The sequence below is a fragment of the Xiphophorus hellerii genome, chromosome 4 (assembly GCF_003331165.1).
Source record: "Xiphophorus hellerii strain 12219 chromosome 4, Xiphophorus_hellerii-4.1, whole genome shotgun sequence".
In the NCBI taxonomy this organism is placed as follows: domain Eukaryota; kingdom Metazoa; phylum Chordata; class Actinopteri; order Cyprinodontiformes; family Poeciliidae; genus Xiphophorus; species Xiphophorus hellerii.
The window spans coordinates 12,893,285-12,909,614 of NC_045675.1; the positions used below are offsets into that span (position 1 = coordinate 12,893,285).

Below are 16,330 nucleotides of genomic sequence, written 5' to 3' on the forward strand. Positions count from 1 at the left end.
GCAGAGCTTTGGTTTCTAAGTAACGTTTAAATGGATTTAAAAAGAAACAAAGACGGTCAAATGAAGGCGTCAAATGTCTGAATGTCAATGAAAATATTTTTTTATTAGACTGTTGAGGATACAGTGTATCTTCAGTCAGAAGCTTCTTCAGATTTGCTGTAATACAGACTGCTACAGGAGACCTTTCCTCATCTATAACTCTTTAAAGAATCTGAATTAATGAGCTGCAATATAATTTCCATTTGGGATCAATAAATTATTTTTGAACTTGAATACCGATGTATAACCCCACTAATGGTGATATGAATCCAACTATTAAATGTCCAAACACTATAAAGATCGAAGGGAATTGAACTGATCGTATTAAAAATATTTCAGGTTTATTTCACCTGAGGGTGTTGTGAATTATATTTTTATTTCTGATGTGCCAATTTTTTCTGCTGCATCTGATAAGAAAACCAGTTTGTGCTCAGGTAAAGAAAACAGACCACTCACTTCCTTCATGTAACAAACCCTGGAGCTTTTTAAAGAGCTCTGCTTATTTTACTATATAAAGTGTTATAATTGTACATTTATGACTCAACATGTTATATTAATTAATGTTATATTAAGTATGTTTGACTGTGGAAACCAGAAGGAACAAACAAACCAGCCAGTTAGTCTTTCCCTCTTTTTATTAACCCAAGAAAATCAGTTAAATGTTTAACAATTATTTCAACAATCAGAAAATAATAACTCTCTCACACAAACAGAGACGCGGTTAGGCGTAGTACTGCAGGTTGGCCTTCTTCTTGGCCTGCACCTCCAGGATTCCCTCCATGTAATCCTCGTGGTTGAGCTCGGTGGCGCCGCGGCGCAGCGCGATCATGCCGGCCTCCACGCACACGGCCTTGCACTGCGCGCCGTTGAAGTCGTCGGTGCAGCGGGCCAGCTCCTCGTAGTTCACGTCCGGACTCACGTTCATCTTGCGCGAGTGGATCTGCATGATGCGCGCTCGGGCCTCTTCGTTTGGCATCGGGAACTCGATCTTCCTGTCCAGACGACCCGAACGCAGCAGAGCCGGGTCCAAGATGTCGACTCTGTTGGTGGCAGCAATCACCTAAAAAAAAAAAAAAAACACATAGGGGTAAAATCTGGGTGCATTGTCTTTTTAATCATCAGATTAAAATATATAATGACCATTTTTAGGTTGTTGGACAATAAAAATAAAACATTTTTGAAGTTTTGGTTTGATTAAACTGCTATATTTGATCTGCAGAAGTTTTAAAATCAATTTAAATGTCTTATTTACTCTTTACATATCACCACCTTCCTAAAATAATGGCATTTTTTGCAAAAAAAATGCAGAATATCATCACTTTTGATGAAGATATTTGAAATGATTTTTACCAAATAACACAAGGTCAAAACAATCAAAAAATCTGACAAATGTATTACCCTAATTGAGAATTTAACTGGTATTTTTAATTTATAATTTATGGGGAATAACTATTTCAAAGCAGGACTGTTTTTTTTTTTATTCCAACAAAATCAAACTTAACATGAATTAACCTTTACTAGTCAATTATCTGATTTACACCAAAAGTTAAAAAGGTAATTTGTTCAACATTTTATTGGCAATATTTATATTATTCCATAATTTTCATTCCTAAAATGCCTCAACTGAGTCGGAGCCAATGACTGAGGAATTTATTGGCATTAGAAAAAGGCTTAAAAAGAGAAAAAATGGTTAAGTTTGTAATTTAATTTAAATTTACAAACATGTTAAAAGCATAGAATACAGACATGTGATTTTTTTTATGTATATGCTGGTATTTTCAGCTTCTTAATTTAGATTTTATTGTACGTTTTTTTCTCCCAGTAGTTGGATAGATGTCTGGAGAATAGACACAATAATACTTTTTGATTACTCATTTATAATCCCTGTCATGATAACAAATTTTTCTGGGCAATAAACTGTCCTAGAAGTTATTTCAATAAACGATAATATTGTTGATTTGAGACCATCTTCAAATAATATAATGATAAAGGCATAACAATGCAAGAACACGTTCTCAAAGATCAATAAACTTTAAATTCAAATCAATATTTAACACTGGAACTGGAAGACATTTTAAATATCCAAAATAAATAAACAAAACAATCAAATGAATTATGTAAACAAAACAAAAAGTGATAGTTGAGACCAAAAAGACCAGAATGAAGACTTTCATCATCCAGTTTTTTGTGGAAATAGAGACAAAAGAGAAAAATAATAAATCATACAAATGATTTAAAATTTTAATTATTGAGCTTGTTTTAATTTATCATGCAATTAATTGATTTATTATTTATTGTGACAGACCTACATACGTATACAGGACGTCAAAATGTTTTCCTTAGGGCTGCACCCATTGCACTTTTCTGGCTGACTGCCGATCTTTAAAACACCTGACCTGCTGATTTTTGTCTGAAATGTCGTTAAATATAGCAAATAAAGCCAATGAGTTGGCAGTGGAGTGACTGTTGTTGCCTGCCTGGTGGACCGGTCTGTCAGTCTCTCAAAGTGGAACAAAAGAGGACAGAGGTTGATGTATAGACTTTTGCTGAAGTAGATAAGATTTGATTATAGGTATTGGTGGATCACCGATCTCCTAAAATGAATAAAATCGGGCCGATTCATGGGTGTTTTCCTGTTGACTGTGTTGTGTGGTTGGCAGCTCGTTTACCTTGACCTGCATGTTGGGCTGGAATCCATCCAGCTGGTTGAGCAGCTCCAGCATGGTCCTCTGGACCTCCCTGTCTCCAGCCTTCTCGCTGTCGAACCTCTTCGTCCCGATGGCGTCCAGCTCGTCGATGAAGATGATGGACGGGGCTTTCTCCTTGGCCAAGGCGAAGGCATCCCTCACCAGCTTGGCTCCGTCTCCAATGAACATCTGGACCAGCTGTGGACCTGCGAGCTTCAGGAAGGTGGCCTTGGTCTGAGCGGCGCAGGCTCTGGCCAGGAGGGTCTTCCCGGTGCCAGGTGGGCCGTACATCAGGACCCCTTTAGGCGGCTGGATGCCCAGGTTCTCAAACTTCTCCTTGTGGTTCATCGGCAGCACTATGGCCTCCACCAGCTCCTGGATCTGCTTATCCAGCCCTCCTATGTCGCTGTACTGCTCCGTGGGACGCTCATCCACCTCCATGGCTTTCACCCGGGAGTCGTACTCGGTGGGCAGGGTCTCCAGGATCAGGTAGGAGTCTTTATTGACCCCAACCAGGTCGCCGGGCTTCAGCTTCTCGGCATCCACCAGCCCGATCACCGGCAGGAAGTAGGTCTGCCGAGTGGAGGTTTTAATGACGGCGCACTTTCCTTTTCTCTGGGAGTCCAGATCCACGTTGGCCCCGTCCTCCTCCTGGTCGTTGGGGTCCACGTCCAGCAACTCGATCACGTTGGAGACCAGGATACGGGCAGCGTTTTGTTCACCTTTATCTTCTCCGTGTTTTCCTTGATTTTGTCCTTCATGGCCTGGAGCTCGTGGGTCACCCGCAGCACTTCGCTCTTCATGATCTTTATCTCGCTGTCCAGGAGTCGGGTCCGCTGGACTATTTCCTCTGTGGACATTTTTAACACTTCTTCCCCGATTCCGTCTTCCACTTCATCCCAAACTGATTTGTCACTCAGCGACGCCATCTTTGCTGTGTCTGCGCTCAACTGTGACTCGCCGGAAGTTAAAGCTTCTTCTTCCGGTTAGCGCCGACGAGCAGCCCGGGGGACGACACGGAGCTAAAGCTAACTTAATTTCGGCTCCAGACTGCGGTCAAATGCAAAGAACGACCAGTGTGTAAGTCGACTTAATAATGTGGTTATTTTAAACGTCATTAAATAATAAAACCAACGTTTTCACTGTGACTTAAAGCGATTAGTTACTGCGGCTTCGCGTTGGCTGATGTTAGCTTTGCGGCTAACGTTAGCTAGCTGGTGAGTTTCACAGGGTTAACGCTTTAAACTCACCCTGCTGGGAAGCCGTTAGCATCGACACGCCATATAATCTTAATTATGGCGATAAACGTTTAGAAAAGTGTTGCAAAACATTTAAGACTGTAAACATGACCAATAAGAAACTCTCACTGTGGTGCCACTGCTATATGATTGTTTCGTAATTTTCGTGTAAAGAGTCTGAAAGAAAAATTGTGTCTCTGATTGGATTTTCAGATGAGGGTTAAGGAAGTAAAGGACGAGGCGCTGGGATTGGGTGTTTTAGTGGTTTTTGTTGCATTGATATCCTGCTGCTTGGAGACACCTGCTGCGTGAAGAGCTTCAGATTAGCTTGACTGCCTGCTCTCGGGTGGCAGTGTCACAGAAATGGACCAGAACAACAGCATACCGCCCTTCCAGGGGCTGGCCTCCCCTCAGGTAAGAGCTCAGATTTATCTCGATAAATTAGAATATAATAATAATTTTAAAAAAAAGACTGATTACAGTCACATGTCATTTTGATGACTGTTGATTACAGAAAAAATGCAATAAATTCAGTTTCTCTGACTATTAGAATATTGTATAAGACCAGTAAAGATTCTAACTTGGTCTTTTTTTGTTTAATTATTTTGTATATTTCAAATATCTTCCAGTTCGAGTTTTAAATGTTCATTGAAATTTAAAGTTTATCGATCTTTGGGAATGTGCTCTTGTGTAATTTTGACATTGTATTACCTGAAAATTGTCTCAAAACAACAATATTATCGCTTTTCGGAATAACTTGCCCAGCAAAGTGTGATATCATGACAGGCCTATATGACATATGGATAAACTTTCCTTTTTCTTGACATTTCTGTTTTTTATTTGGTTGCTGTAAAACAGGTGTTTAGGTTTTAAATTCAGTTGTGTAAACTCACTGTTTCAGCTGGTGCTAAAAACAAAATTTAACTTGAAACATACAAAGTATCAGCGTGTGATTTTGTCTAATTGCTTTGTGCATCTACAGTTTAATACTCAATTACAGAAATGTATATTTCAATAGAATCTACCCCAGAATTGATTTCTGTAACATTCAGGCACTAATGTCCCGTCTGTGTGATGACGTGTGTCCTCGTTCAGGGTGCCATGACCCCCGGCATGCCGATGTTCAGTCCCATGATGCCTTATGGCTCGGGCCTGACGCCGCAGCCTGTGCAGAACACAAACAGCTTGTCCATCCTGGAGGAGCAGCAGCGGCAGCAGCAGCAGCAACAGCAGCAGCAGCCCAGTGCAGGTAACTGTGATCACTCAGATAAAATTAATCAGTTCAGGGCTCACATGGGTGGCTGAAGTCCTTGACTATGCTTTGAAATCATTGAGGGGTTTTCAAGGTTTGGAAAATGTTTGATTTCTGTACAAAGTCCCTGAAAGTGCTTAATATTTAAACTGTAGTTTAAATAAATAATAAAGTGCAATCTAACACCTAAGTAAAAGCTTAAATTTATTTACAGTTGAAAGCAGATATTTTTATACATCTAATAAAAACTCAGACACATTTATAGCAAAATTATTTCTATTTATCAAATGCCAGAAAACTTAGAACATTGTTAGAGATTTTTTTTTTTGTAACTTTGTTTTTTGTGTTTAATTTGAGCAGTTTGGTCATAAACCTTAACATGACTCATTCAGATTATTTCATTGTTATGAATATTTACTGATGGCTCAATAACTTATTGATCTGTGTGGTTGAAATAGAGGTTGGCTTGTATCTTAAATATGAAACAATATTGTTTAAATTGGCGGACTTTTTTGTTAAATTAGTATTTTGTTCATGTAAGGGAGACATTCAAGAACACAAAATGTTAGATTTTGTTTATCTTGTGATACTGTAGATCATCACAAATCATTATTATTGAAACTGTCTCTTTTTTAGCTTTTATCTCCAGTGTGGTGCTGGAAAAGTTTGAAAACTTACCTTGAAAATGCTTGAAAACTTTATAAACCCTGCAGTTTGGTTTATTATTAAAGCCTTAAATCCTTGAAACTTCAGGCCTTCCAGGAACATCGGGGCAGACGCCTCAGCTGTATCATTCCCAGACGGCGGCGGGTTCGACCACCACGGCGCTGCCAGGAGGCACCGGGCTCTACAGCACTTCGATCGGTCCCATGACCCCGCTGACCCCTGCTACTCCTGCCTCGGAGAGCTCAGGCATTGTGCCGACGCTGCAGTACGGCTCGTATTTACATGATTTACATGATCAGATCTTGAATTTCTGGTCTTCCTGCTAAATGCTACCTTGGTTTTATTCATATCTGTTGGTGTGAACTGTTATCTCTCTAAGCTCAGTTAGTGTTTGTTTCTGTTTTCATTTTCTGAGTTCATTTATTTCAGCTTTTTTTTCCTGTTTGTGATTAGAAACATCGTATCTACTGTAAATCTGGGCTGTAAACTGGATCTGAAGACGATTGCCCTGAGAGCCAGGAATGCAGAGTACAACCCCAAAGTAAACAAACCCAAAGTTTAAACATTCAATATGACTTTCTTTATCATCAGCATATTGAACATCTTCACTGAATCTGTTTAACCCTTTCCACAAGAATAACCAAATGATGTGAAACCCTTAAATAAAACCCAACCACTGTTATCCTTGTAAACAAGCTAAATTGTTAATTTTCCAGCGTTTTGCTGCCGTCATCATGAGAATAAGGGAGCCCAGGACTACAGCGCTCATCTTCAGCTCTGGGAAGATGGTCTGCACCGGAGCTAAAAGGTCAGAATCCAATTTATTTTTCAACACTTTAGTGGTGACGTCTGTTCAGCAAAACAGTCCGCTCACATTTCTCTTCTATTTAAATGTTTGTGTTGCTTTCTGTGTCCCTCTCTCCAGTGAGGAGGAGTCGCGGTTAGCAGCCAGGAAGTACGCTCGCGTTGTGCAGAAACTGGGGTTTCCTGCCAAGTTCCTGGACTTTAAGATTCAGAACATGGTGGGCAGCTGCGACGTGAAGTTCCCCATCCGGCTGGAGGGATTGGTGCTCACACACCAGCAGTTCAGCAGGTTGACTGGAGTTCGTTTGAATCAACACCCATTTATAAAGTTTCCACCCGTTTTAAATGAACTAAAACCGCCTTCTGCTTTGCAGCTATGAGCCGGAGTTGTTTCCAGGGTTGATTTACAGGATGATCAAACCCCGAATTGTCCTGCTAATCTTTGTTTCTGGGAAGGTCGTTCTCACAGGTAAGGACTCTGATAGCTGTAAGGATGGAGAAACACAGTTCATACTTGCATCATTGTCTCTAGTCCTACTTTTTTAAACAATATATTTGAGTTTTGAATATATGAAACATAGAAAATGTAAACTCAGACAAACATTGACACTTCCCAGCCACAATGAACACTCAGGGTATAAAATAAAATTCAACTAAAAAAAAAAAAGAAACGGGGGGGAAAGTATCAATGCTTAAAGTATATTTACACATAAATACAATAAAGTTTCAATCATTCAACTCTAATGCCTAGTTAAAGTGTTGCTTTCTCATTAGATTAGTTATTTGAATTAATATTAATCTTATTAGGTTCTGGTCTTTTATTTTATTCCATTTCGCTCAGTCATTTCAGTTTGGTTACTTTCCAAGGATTACATGAAAGATTTTCCATATTTTCTTAAATTTACTGGTTCAAGAGGTAAACAGCCATTTCTTTGCCACGACTTGAGCTCACAGTGCGACGCCACAGCCAGATTACCAAAGGACAGTGTTTAAAAATAATAATGAATAAGTGGCTTAAGACAGGGGCAGTAAAAAGATACCGGTGGAAAGTCTCAGGGTGAGTTGCAGAACAGAGGCGGTGAGCAGCGCTGCGCCCCACGCTGACTAACCGCATCTCAACACCTAAAATAAAATTATTCATGTTGGGCTCTACTGGTGGAAACAAAAATGTTTGTTTTTGCCAATGCAACTTCTTTTATTATGACTCTCCATTACAAATATCCCTGAAATGTTATTAATGCACCTTTGATTTCCATGTGTTTTCCATCATTGGAAAACTTAAGAATTAAAAACGTTCAGAATCTGTAAATAACTCAAAACGTCCCCTGTAGATGTGTTAATTATTTTATTTTGGCCGGTCAAATGTACCCTTCACATTCGGAGGAACAAAGACAAAGAGTTAACTAATACTTTAATTTCAGGTTGTATATATTAAGATGTTGTGTTGTTGCGGGGGGAATTTAAAACTAGATGGTCCGTGAGTTTATTAAATTGATTTAGTGGTCCTCGGTTTGAGTAACGCTGATCTAGTCCTATTTTTATTTATGTTTTATGAGTCATGTGCCTCAAACATGGAGAAATTAATTATTAATTTGTGGTTTTTGTTCTTGTTTTTAAAGGAGCCAAGGTGAGAGCAGAGATCTACGAAGCGTTTGAAAACATTTACCCCATCCTGAAAGGTTTTCGTAAAACTACGTAGAACCTGGAGTTATTTTATTTCCAGTCTCCCCAACCTGGTTTCTTTTTATTTTTTAAGCTGCATCAAAGTGACTCATTGATGTTGAACTCTTTACATGGACTAAACGGGATGCTGTACACTGAGATCTCATCTGATTTTTATTTTTTTGTTTCGTTTTTCATCCCCAAGGAATTTTTAAACAAGATTTTAAGGGCCGTCTTCCTACGTCTTGGTTAAAATCATTTCCATGTTTCCTGTAGTTTCAGGTTTTCAGTGCATCCTCACATCCCTGATTTGTATATAGCATTGTAAGAAAATGTAAGATATTGTTGATGAATGGAGAAGCACTCAGAAGAGGACTGTTCCTGGTTTCATTTTAAAATGTTTTAACTACTTTTCCATGCTGCGTTTTTAGCTCTTTCTTTGCTCACGTCTGAATTTTTGATACTTTGTGTTGAAATCGGCCAGCCTGATGTTTAAGTCTCCATCTTTGAATCCTGATTTATGTTTTTAGGTTTGATCCAACCAAATGCTGAAGTCGGATTCTGTAGTTGCAGTAAAAGTGATTTAAACCAAGTTGTTGGTCCTGCAGCTTCTGGTCCTCTTCAGGTCAAATAGAGGGAATCGTTGTATTTACATAGAAATTTTTAATGGGTAAACTGGAGCAAAGCATATTTTTTTATATTCTAAATATAGAGAATTGAGTGGAATCTTAAGGGGGGTGCAGATAATTCCTGTTTGAGCAAATAAGGACAACTTGGGACTCAAGGTTTAAATGTGAAGGAAAAATGCTGCCTAGCATAAATATGGTGGCAAAATGTTACATATTTAGTATATAAATGTCTATTTTTGCCCATGTGAAAGTTTAGTTTGAGGATTTCCCCAATGTTGAAGACATTCAAGTGAAATTTTGAGTTGTTTTCCTGCTTCATGTCTGTTTTAAACAGTTTAACTCTGCAGCCATCTAAACGTTTTCCTGTCAACAAGCTCAGTGTTTGCTTCATAGTTTGAATCAAAGTCCCTGAATCAGATTTATGTATCGACTCGTTTTGCAGAATAGATCAGGAAATGTTTTCAAATCGTCTAAAGTTGTCAATGTTCTGCAACAATAAAATCTGTACATACCGCCTCCAGTTAAAGCTGCGTCTTCCTTTACAGTAACACTCTATTTTTATTAAGTCACATTCTTATTAAAATAACTTAAGTGAATGAAACAATTGTTCATTTAATTATGGAAAACATGTTAAAGTTTGTGGAGGGGTTCACTAACCACATCTGAGCCTGATTAGCATGAACTAGGCTAAAATATTTCAAAAAGCAAAACATGTCCTGATCTAAATGAATTCAAACTGGGAGAGAAAAGTTTTATTTTGTACGTCTAGCAGTTAGAAAATTGTTACAAATCGATCAGAGCCATTATCCAAAACTGAAGGCAGAAAATCCTGAAGAACATCAGATTTTACAGCAACTTATATTTCCAATTTTAGTCTCTACCGCTTACTTTTTTTCCTTTAAAAAAAAAATAAAAATCTTAAAAAAAAAACTCTTACTTCAATCATTCTTTGAGTTGACCTGAATTTAATTTTGAAATAAATAGCTGTAAAGCACATTTGTCAAACAAGATGGCAGTTATTATTCTGAAATATTGAGACCCAAAGCGTATATTAGATTAAGATTAAACAGAAAATTAATTTTGATAAGATCGATTTATCAGCCAGCTCTACCTGCATACCTAAATTATCACAACATATCAATTTGAAGCAAAGTTTTCAATAAAATTTTATAATTATTTGCTTCATGGCTCCGTTAAATACTAGCTTATTTTATTTTTAAATTGAAATAAAAAAAAATCTCAAAGGACTTGAAACTTAATCTGAGCACTCTATCTTCTGTTTTCTGCAACTATAACCAACATATCTATACTACGTGTTTCTATGCTGAGTCAGTTGATCTGCGCTGACGTCCTGTTTCCAGACGAACTCCGAGCGGTACTGGTCTCCATGGTTACAGCTAGCGGAGCAGGTGTAGACCGTAACGGTTCCCCAGTCGATGCTGGCTCCGGTCGAGTCCACGCAGAGGTTGTTTAACAGCTGAGGCATCACCTGGACAAACAAACGGACTGAGAACCGAGCCGGCTAGCTCTTTACCCGACCGCTAGCGTCTGTCCGGGTACGTTCGTGGTGCGTTTAAAGACTGCTCGGAAAATAACCTTACCGCAGCTGTAACGGCTGAAATAAAGTGCCGAGGACGAAACGAAAACGAAAGGTGTTATATCTATAATTTCAATATGATTCAGCGAGTTTTATAAACGCATTATGTAGTTCCGGTTAGTTATAGTTTTTCCCTATTTATTACCGCTTTTATTTATTTCAGTAAACAAAAAAATGTTTTCTCAATTTCAGTCCTAGTTGTTTTCATCCGCTATAATCTACACTACCGCGGAAAGGATTATCTAGATTATTCATGATTAATTGATTATTGTAAACTAATTTAGCAATATATTAATGTTTACTTGAGTGTAGAGACTCACAAAACTCAGAGCAGTAATTAAGGGAAAGTTGTACAAAAAATATATTCCTTTTTTTAGATAAAAAATATACATATTTGTCAACATGTTCGATTCAAAATTTGTCGAGTGGCGTAGTTTAGCTGTCAAAAAAAAAAAAAAAAAATACTAATCACTATTTGCTATCGAATTATTAATCCGTTAATCCAAAAAATAGTCAACAGATCAGCAATGTGTCAAAAACAGAAAGGGCTGAGAATTTCATGTCAGAAGTATTTTTTAGCTGCAGATACATTCTTTGCAACAAATAATCAAGCGTTCACTGAAGAAATGCTGTTATTGCACAAATGCTTGTTTTCTGATTGTTTCTTTGATTTATTTCTAATATTGTATGAAAAAGACAAAATGAAAAATCTGCGGAATGTGCCAGTTTTAAAAAAATTCAATTAATCGTCAAAAATAATTAATAGATTAACTGATAACTAAAATAATCATTATCTGCCGTTCTAAACTACATAGAAAATGCATGTAGAGATCTCATGAGGGGTTTCAACACCAGGACCCACCTGAAACTCAAAGGTCCTGTTGGCGCCGCAGGTGCATGGTGGGATCTCCTCCTCTGCAGGGACGTGACTAGATGAGACCCAGAGGGGTCGGCCCCCTCGACTGTAACGAATCACCTGGATGTGAGAGACTGTCAGCGTCAGGCGTACACAGAGGGAAACAGAGGAAAAGAGTCTCCTGGCTGATTTAGCACCTGGTGCGGCTCTGAGGCGATCTTCTTCTTGAACCGCTGGAACACTTTGTTGTCTTCAGTCTCGTGCAACGCCATCTCCTCCAGATCTGCTTCTGCCAGAGCTAACAGGACAGCAGCAGGCAATTATTCACATCCGTAGTGTCATATATGAAATGATCTGCTTTTTGTTGCTTCAGACAGAGCTGCAACTAACAATTATTTTAGTTATCGACTGCAGATTTTTCATTTAACCACTTAATCCATTTTTATACAATATTAGAAATACATTGAAAAGATGTAAATAAACAATGCAATTCTTTTATTGCCAAAAATGCTATAACCTTTAATGTACTCTTGATCATTTGTTAATTAATTGCCTATTTTTTGCATTACCAATTAATAATTGGATAACAAAAGGTGAATAATAGGACAAAATCTGAGTTATGTGAAGCTAAACACTATGCCAGTAGAGGAGATCTGTGTGGAATATATTTACAGATTAAGATTTTTTTTTTTTTTTTTTTTTTTATTACATTTGAATGCAACATTTATATATTTTTGGCTTAATTAGTGCTTTACTTGCATTGTTCTTTCAGCAAATGGTCTTTTGAATAAGAAAATACAGTTTTTTTGCCTAAAGTGCAATAATGTTTAGTGAATGCTCGCTCATTTGTAGCAAAGGATGAATTTACAGATAAAAAAATACTTATAACATCAACATGTGAAAAGCTCTCCATGCCTGACTTAACATGAATACAGTGTAGAGCTAATCTGGTGATTTTAAAAAAAATCACCAATTAATTATTGGATAGCAAAAGGTGCTTAATAAGAGATTTTTGTGGGGCTGGTCGGATTATTAATATTTGTACAAATAATTTGAATTAAGTGAAGTTAAAACTGCCATGTGAGAAGTTCTGGGTTGAACAAACAGCTGTGGAAAATATTAAGTCCACTTAAAATGATCTGTTTCTCTGATCTTACTCTTTAGGTTTATGTTTGAGTAAAATGAACATTGTTCTTTTGTTCTTTGAACTACTGACAACATGTTTCTGAAATTCCAACCAAAAATTTCGTTTTTATTATCAGAAAATGAGAAATGGGTAAAATAACAAAAACGATGCAGAGCTTTCAGACCTCAAATAATGCAAAGAAAATAAGATAATATTCATTTAGAAACAACAATACTAATGTTTTAACTCAGGAAGAGTTCAGAAATCAATATTTGGTGGAATAACCAGGAGGTTTTCAGTGGGTTCAGTGGGATCTTCATTTTTTACAGAGCTGTATTTATAGAAAACAAAGTTGTTTTTTTATTTAAAATGCAAAACGTATATATATATTTTTTGTACAGTTTGGGCTCAATTACTCCTCTGCATATGATGTTCTTCAGCAAACAGCCTTTTTTGAGCCTGTATACTCCAGTTAGTGATTAAGCACTTACTAAATTAGTTGATTATTTCAATAATTAATTAATTACTATTAACCCGGTTAATTGTTTCAAACACGGTTGAAAACTTACTGTCAGATAAGGAAGGACCTTCAGTACTTTTCTGTTCTTCTTCTCCTCCTCCTCTCTGTGCGTCGTCTCCTTCCGCCCCTCCCTCTTCAGGCTCAGTCACGAGCTCAGACTCGGGGAACAGGAAGGGAGAGGCAGAAGCCGAGGGCAGCGCTACACTCAGAGAGACACAGCAGCAGAGCGGGTCAGTCCTCCAGGCTGGGGGTCGGTTCTGGCCTGCTGGGTGGACCTGTACCTGCGCTGAGGCACTCCTTCTTGTGGGAGTGTTTCCAGTGGACAGTCTGGTGGTGTTTACCACAGTAGGTCACAGTGTGGCAGCGGGAGCAGGCCTTGTTTCCAGGGCAACCACACACCCAGCACAGCTTGACTCCCGAGAGGGATAAAATGTTGTTGTCCTCTTTAGAGACGGTCTGTGGTTCATCATCTGGACACAATGGAGACAAATATTCCAGATGATGAAAATTTATTTGGGTGGGATTATTTTGTTATCTAAGGTACTGAAAAAATGTTAGTGCCTGAACTTTTGACCCTTAGTCAAAGATGATGTTTTACAATTCCTTGAACCTTGAACTGTAAAATTCGCTGTAATACAAAACACTATAAAAGATCTTTCCTGCCAAAAGCCATCACCATCTTCAATAACTCTGAAGAATCTGAATTAATGGGCTACAGCAACGTGTAATTTCCCTTTGGGATTAATAAAGTATTTCTTGAATTTAATTGAATTTAAATAAGAGGTCTAAGCGTCCGTTTCATGAGACTTTTAGAAAAACATAATGTCTTTAGTCAGAGGCTTCTTCAAATACACTGTAATACAGACTGTTACAGGAGATCTTTTTGCCCACAGCCATCACCATCTGTGATAATGTTTTGAAGAATTTTAAATTAATATAAGTTACAACAATGTTTAATTTTCCTTTGGGGAAATTAAATAAAGTATTTCTGAATTTGAATGGGCTGTAAAAAACACATTCATTCCATTTTTTTAAATCACAAAATCACTCTTAGATAATAAGAGTTTGGTCTGCTAAGTTCTGCCTATTTGAGCTCCTTTCAGAATGAGCTGTCACTTTAAATCCAAATAAGCTGCTGCTGTTGTCCACAGCCCCCAAATCAACATTTACACTTGCTCATGAAAATGGCGGCACACAAAATGTGCAATGGTACAACCACCTTTGAAGTAAGTCAACAAGGAAACTTTTCTCTTTTCCAGCAGCAAATCGTAACAGCGCTTAGAGCGGTAAAACCAGCTGACAAAACCTACTGGAGCTCCCTTTGAGTTGCTAGGTAACGGGCTAGCGCCGACTGGGGTTGCTAGGTAATGGCGAAATGTCAATAGAATGACTCAGCATTGGAAAGGCAATTAAAACGGCTCATTTTCATTCCAAAATACGCAAAAAGGCCCTAATTTTCCAATGTAGTTTCCTAACAACACCATAAAAACTCAAAGAATCTTTCAAACAAACCTGGAGGAGGGTCGTAGGAGTAGAACTCATTCTTCCTGGGTAGCTGACTTCTGAAAACTGACGTGGAGGAGAAATCATTCAAAAAAAAGCTTGGAATGGCACTGAATAAACCAACAGTGACACGAAGAGAAATTCAGCAAGAAGCGCCGGCTTGTTGAAAGCGGAGAAAGTGAGAAGTGGTAAAATAGAAACGTTGTAATAACAGCAGCAGGCACCTTTCAAGCAGCGGCTGTCGTTGTGGGAGTAACACTCAGGAGTTTTACAGCAGAACAGGAAAAGCGTTCTGTGGAAACTTCTGTCCTGACCCGAAATGGGTGCGTACACCTGCAGAAAGATCACATGGTACAATTCAACACTGAAGAGAAAATGACATGTTCGTCTCAGGAAAGCAAGAAGCCCTCTAAAGTTTTCAGGACACATTTTGCACTTTATTCTATTGAGCCCAAACTGTTTTTTATTTTATTAAAGTCTTTGTAGTAAGCTTCTTAAATTGTTTCTGGTTTGGAAGTGGATTTCTATCAGAGGTGACAGTCTTAGCCCTTGTCTTGGATACATCTGTACACTGTGAATCTTCCGGAAACTTAATAATCTCTCAATCCTGCACTTTTTCCTTCCACTTAACTACAACATGCTGTGATACACTTCTTTAGCAATGACATGTTGTGTGTTAATCACCAAAATGAACAGAAACACTTGAAATCTGTCACTGTGTATCAAATCTATAAAATAAAGAGTTTATCGTGACCATTTTCTCTGTTTAGATTAATCACAATGTTTCTTTATGTCTAAATTAAATTCTTTGTTTTATTGTTATTAGTATTAGTAATTCACCAATTACTGCATAGAATACAAACATTACAGACTGACAAACATAGGTACTGAACTACAAAATAAACAACCAAACAACAACAAAAAATAAAAACTAACAGCTTCTTTCTCTAAAAATGACAATAATTAACGAGTCTTGGAAGGTTTTACTCCTCCAGGTACCGACCTGCAACAGGAAGACCATGGGCAGCCCGCATTTCTCACACTCCAGATCCGATTGGAGGGGCAGGCCTGTCTGGCTGAGCCACGCCGGCTTCCCTCCGACCTTGCTGGGGAACTGCGGAGACTGAAGCCGCCACGGTTCTGCTTCTTCAAGGAAACCCAGAACCACCTCGGGAGATGACATACTTTTCAGTTCTAAAAACTAACTTAACCAAAACAACCCACTGACAACGAGAAGGCAAAAATTCCTTGTCAGAAATTCTCACAACACATGCCGATGCAACTGCAAAGGTTCTCCGTGAGGAAACATTAGCAGCGGTTTAGTTCCGCGGTGAACGGTTAAATTAGCATCGTCCACTAGATGGCGCCATTGCTTCTCTTTATTTAGTGAAGATTTTAACAATCAAAATTAATCCGTACATCAAAAACAATACTAATTTTATCACAGAAGAAGTATTAATTAACCAAATTTGCTTAAATGTTGTATTTTTGCAAAAAAAACCCCCAAAAAACAACTGCTGGAAGTATTTGTGAAACAAAAAAACTGACTGAATTGTAAACAAAATTTAATCAAAGTTAACTTAAGTTTGATCTTAATGTTTCTGGATTTTGTAATTACAGTGTTTATAGTGTGTACGTTTTGTATAAACATCCGGCAAGTAAACACACGAGTGAAAGCCATTTTAAGTGAAATTTTGAGGGGAAAGTGAAGTGTTGGATGAAACAAACAAGCAAATAAACAAATATTAGAT

General features: G+C 38.0%; 3 protein-coding genes across 3 annotated transcripts; 1 reads left to right on the forward strand and 2 right to left on the reverse strand.

The window, feature by feature from the left end:
* Positions 1-656: 656 nt before the first annotated feature.
* Positions 657-3,693, reverse strand: psmc3 (proteasome 26S subunit, ATPase 3). The gene is given in 3 exon segments (XM_032560958.1): positions 657-1,099; positions 2,709-3,428; positions 3,431-3,693. Coding segments are annotated over 3 exon segments (1,284 nt in total). The 5' UTR covers positions 3,656-3,693; the 3' UTR covers positions 657-760.
* A 2-nt stretch (positions 3,694-3,695) lies between these two features.
* tbp (TATA box binding protein) lies at positions 3,696-9,497 on the forward strand. The gene is made up of 9 exons (XM_032560963.1): positions 3,696-3,806; positions 4,178-4,378; positions 5,060-5,213; positions 5,970-6,147; positions 6,336-6,423; positions 6,599-6,690; positions 6,808-6,975; positions 7,061-7,155; positions 8,306-9,497. The coding sequence occupies exons 2-9, from the start codon at positions 4,328-4,330 to the stop codon at positions 8,383-8,385; spliced, it is 906 nt and encodes a 301-aa protein (XP_032416854.1). The 5' UTR covers positions 3,696-3,806; positions 4,178-4,327; the 3' UTR covers positions 8,386-9,497.
* A 206-nt stretch (positions 9,498-9,703) lies between these two features.
* pdcd2 (programmed cell death 2) lies at positions 9,704-15,996 on the reverse strand. The gene is made up of 8 exons (XM_032560961.1): positions 15,583-15,996; positions 14,804-14,912; positions 14,589-14,645; positions 13,358-13,546; positions 13,126-13,275; positions 11,628-11,728; positions 11,437-11,550; positions 9,704-10,466 (listed from the first exon to the last, which is right to left on the reverse strand). The coding sequence occupies exons 1-8, from the start codon at positions 15,760-15,762 to the stop codon at positions 10,287-10,289; spliced, it is 1,080 nt and encodes a 359-aa protein (XP_032416852.1). The 5' UTR covers positions 15,763-15,996; the 3' UTR covers positions 9,704-10,286.
* Positions 15,997-16,330: the final 334 nt, after the last annotated feature.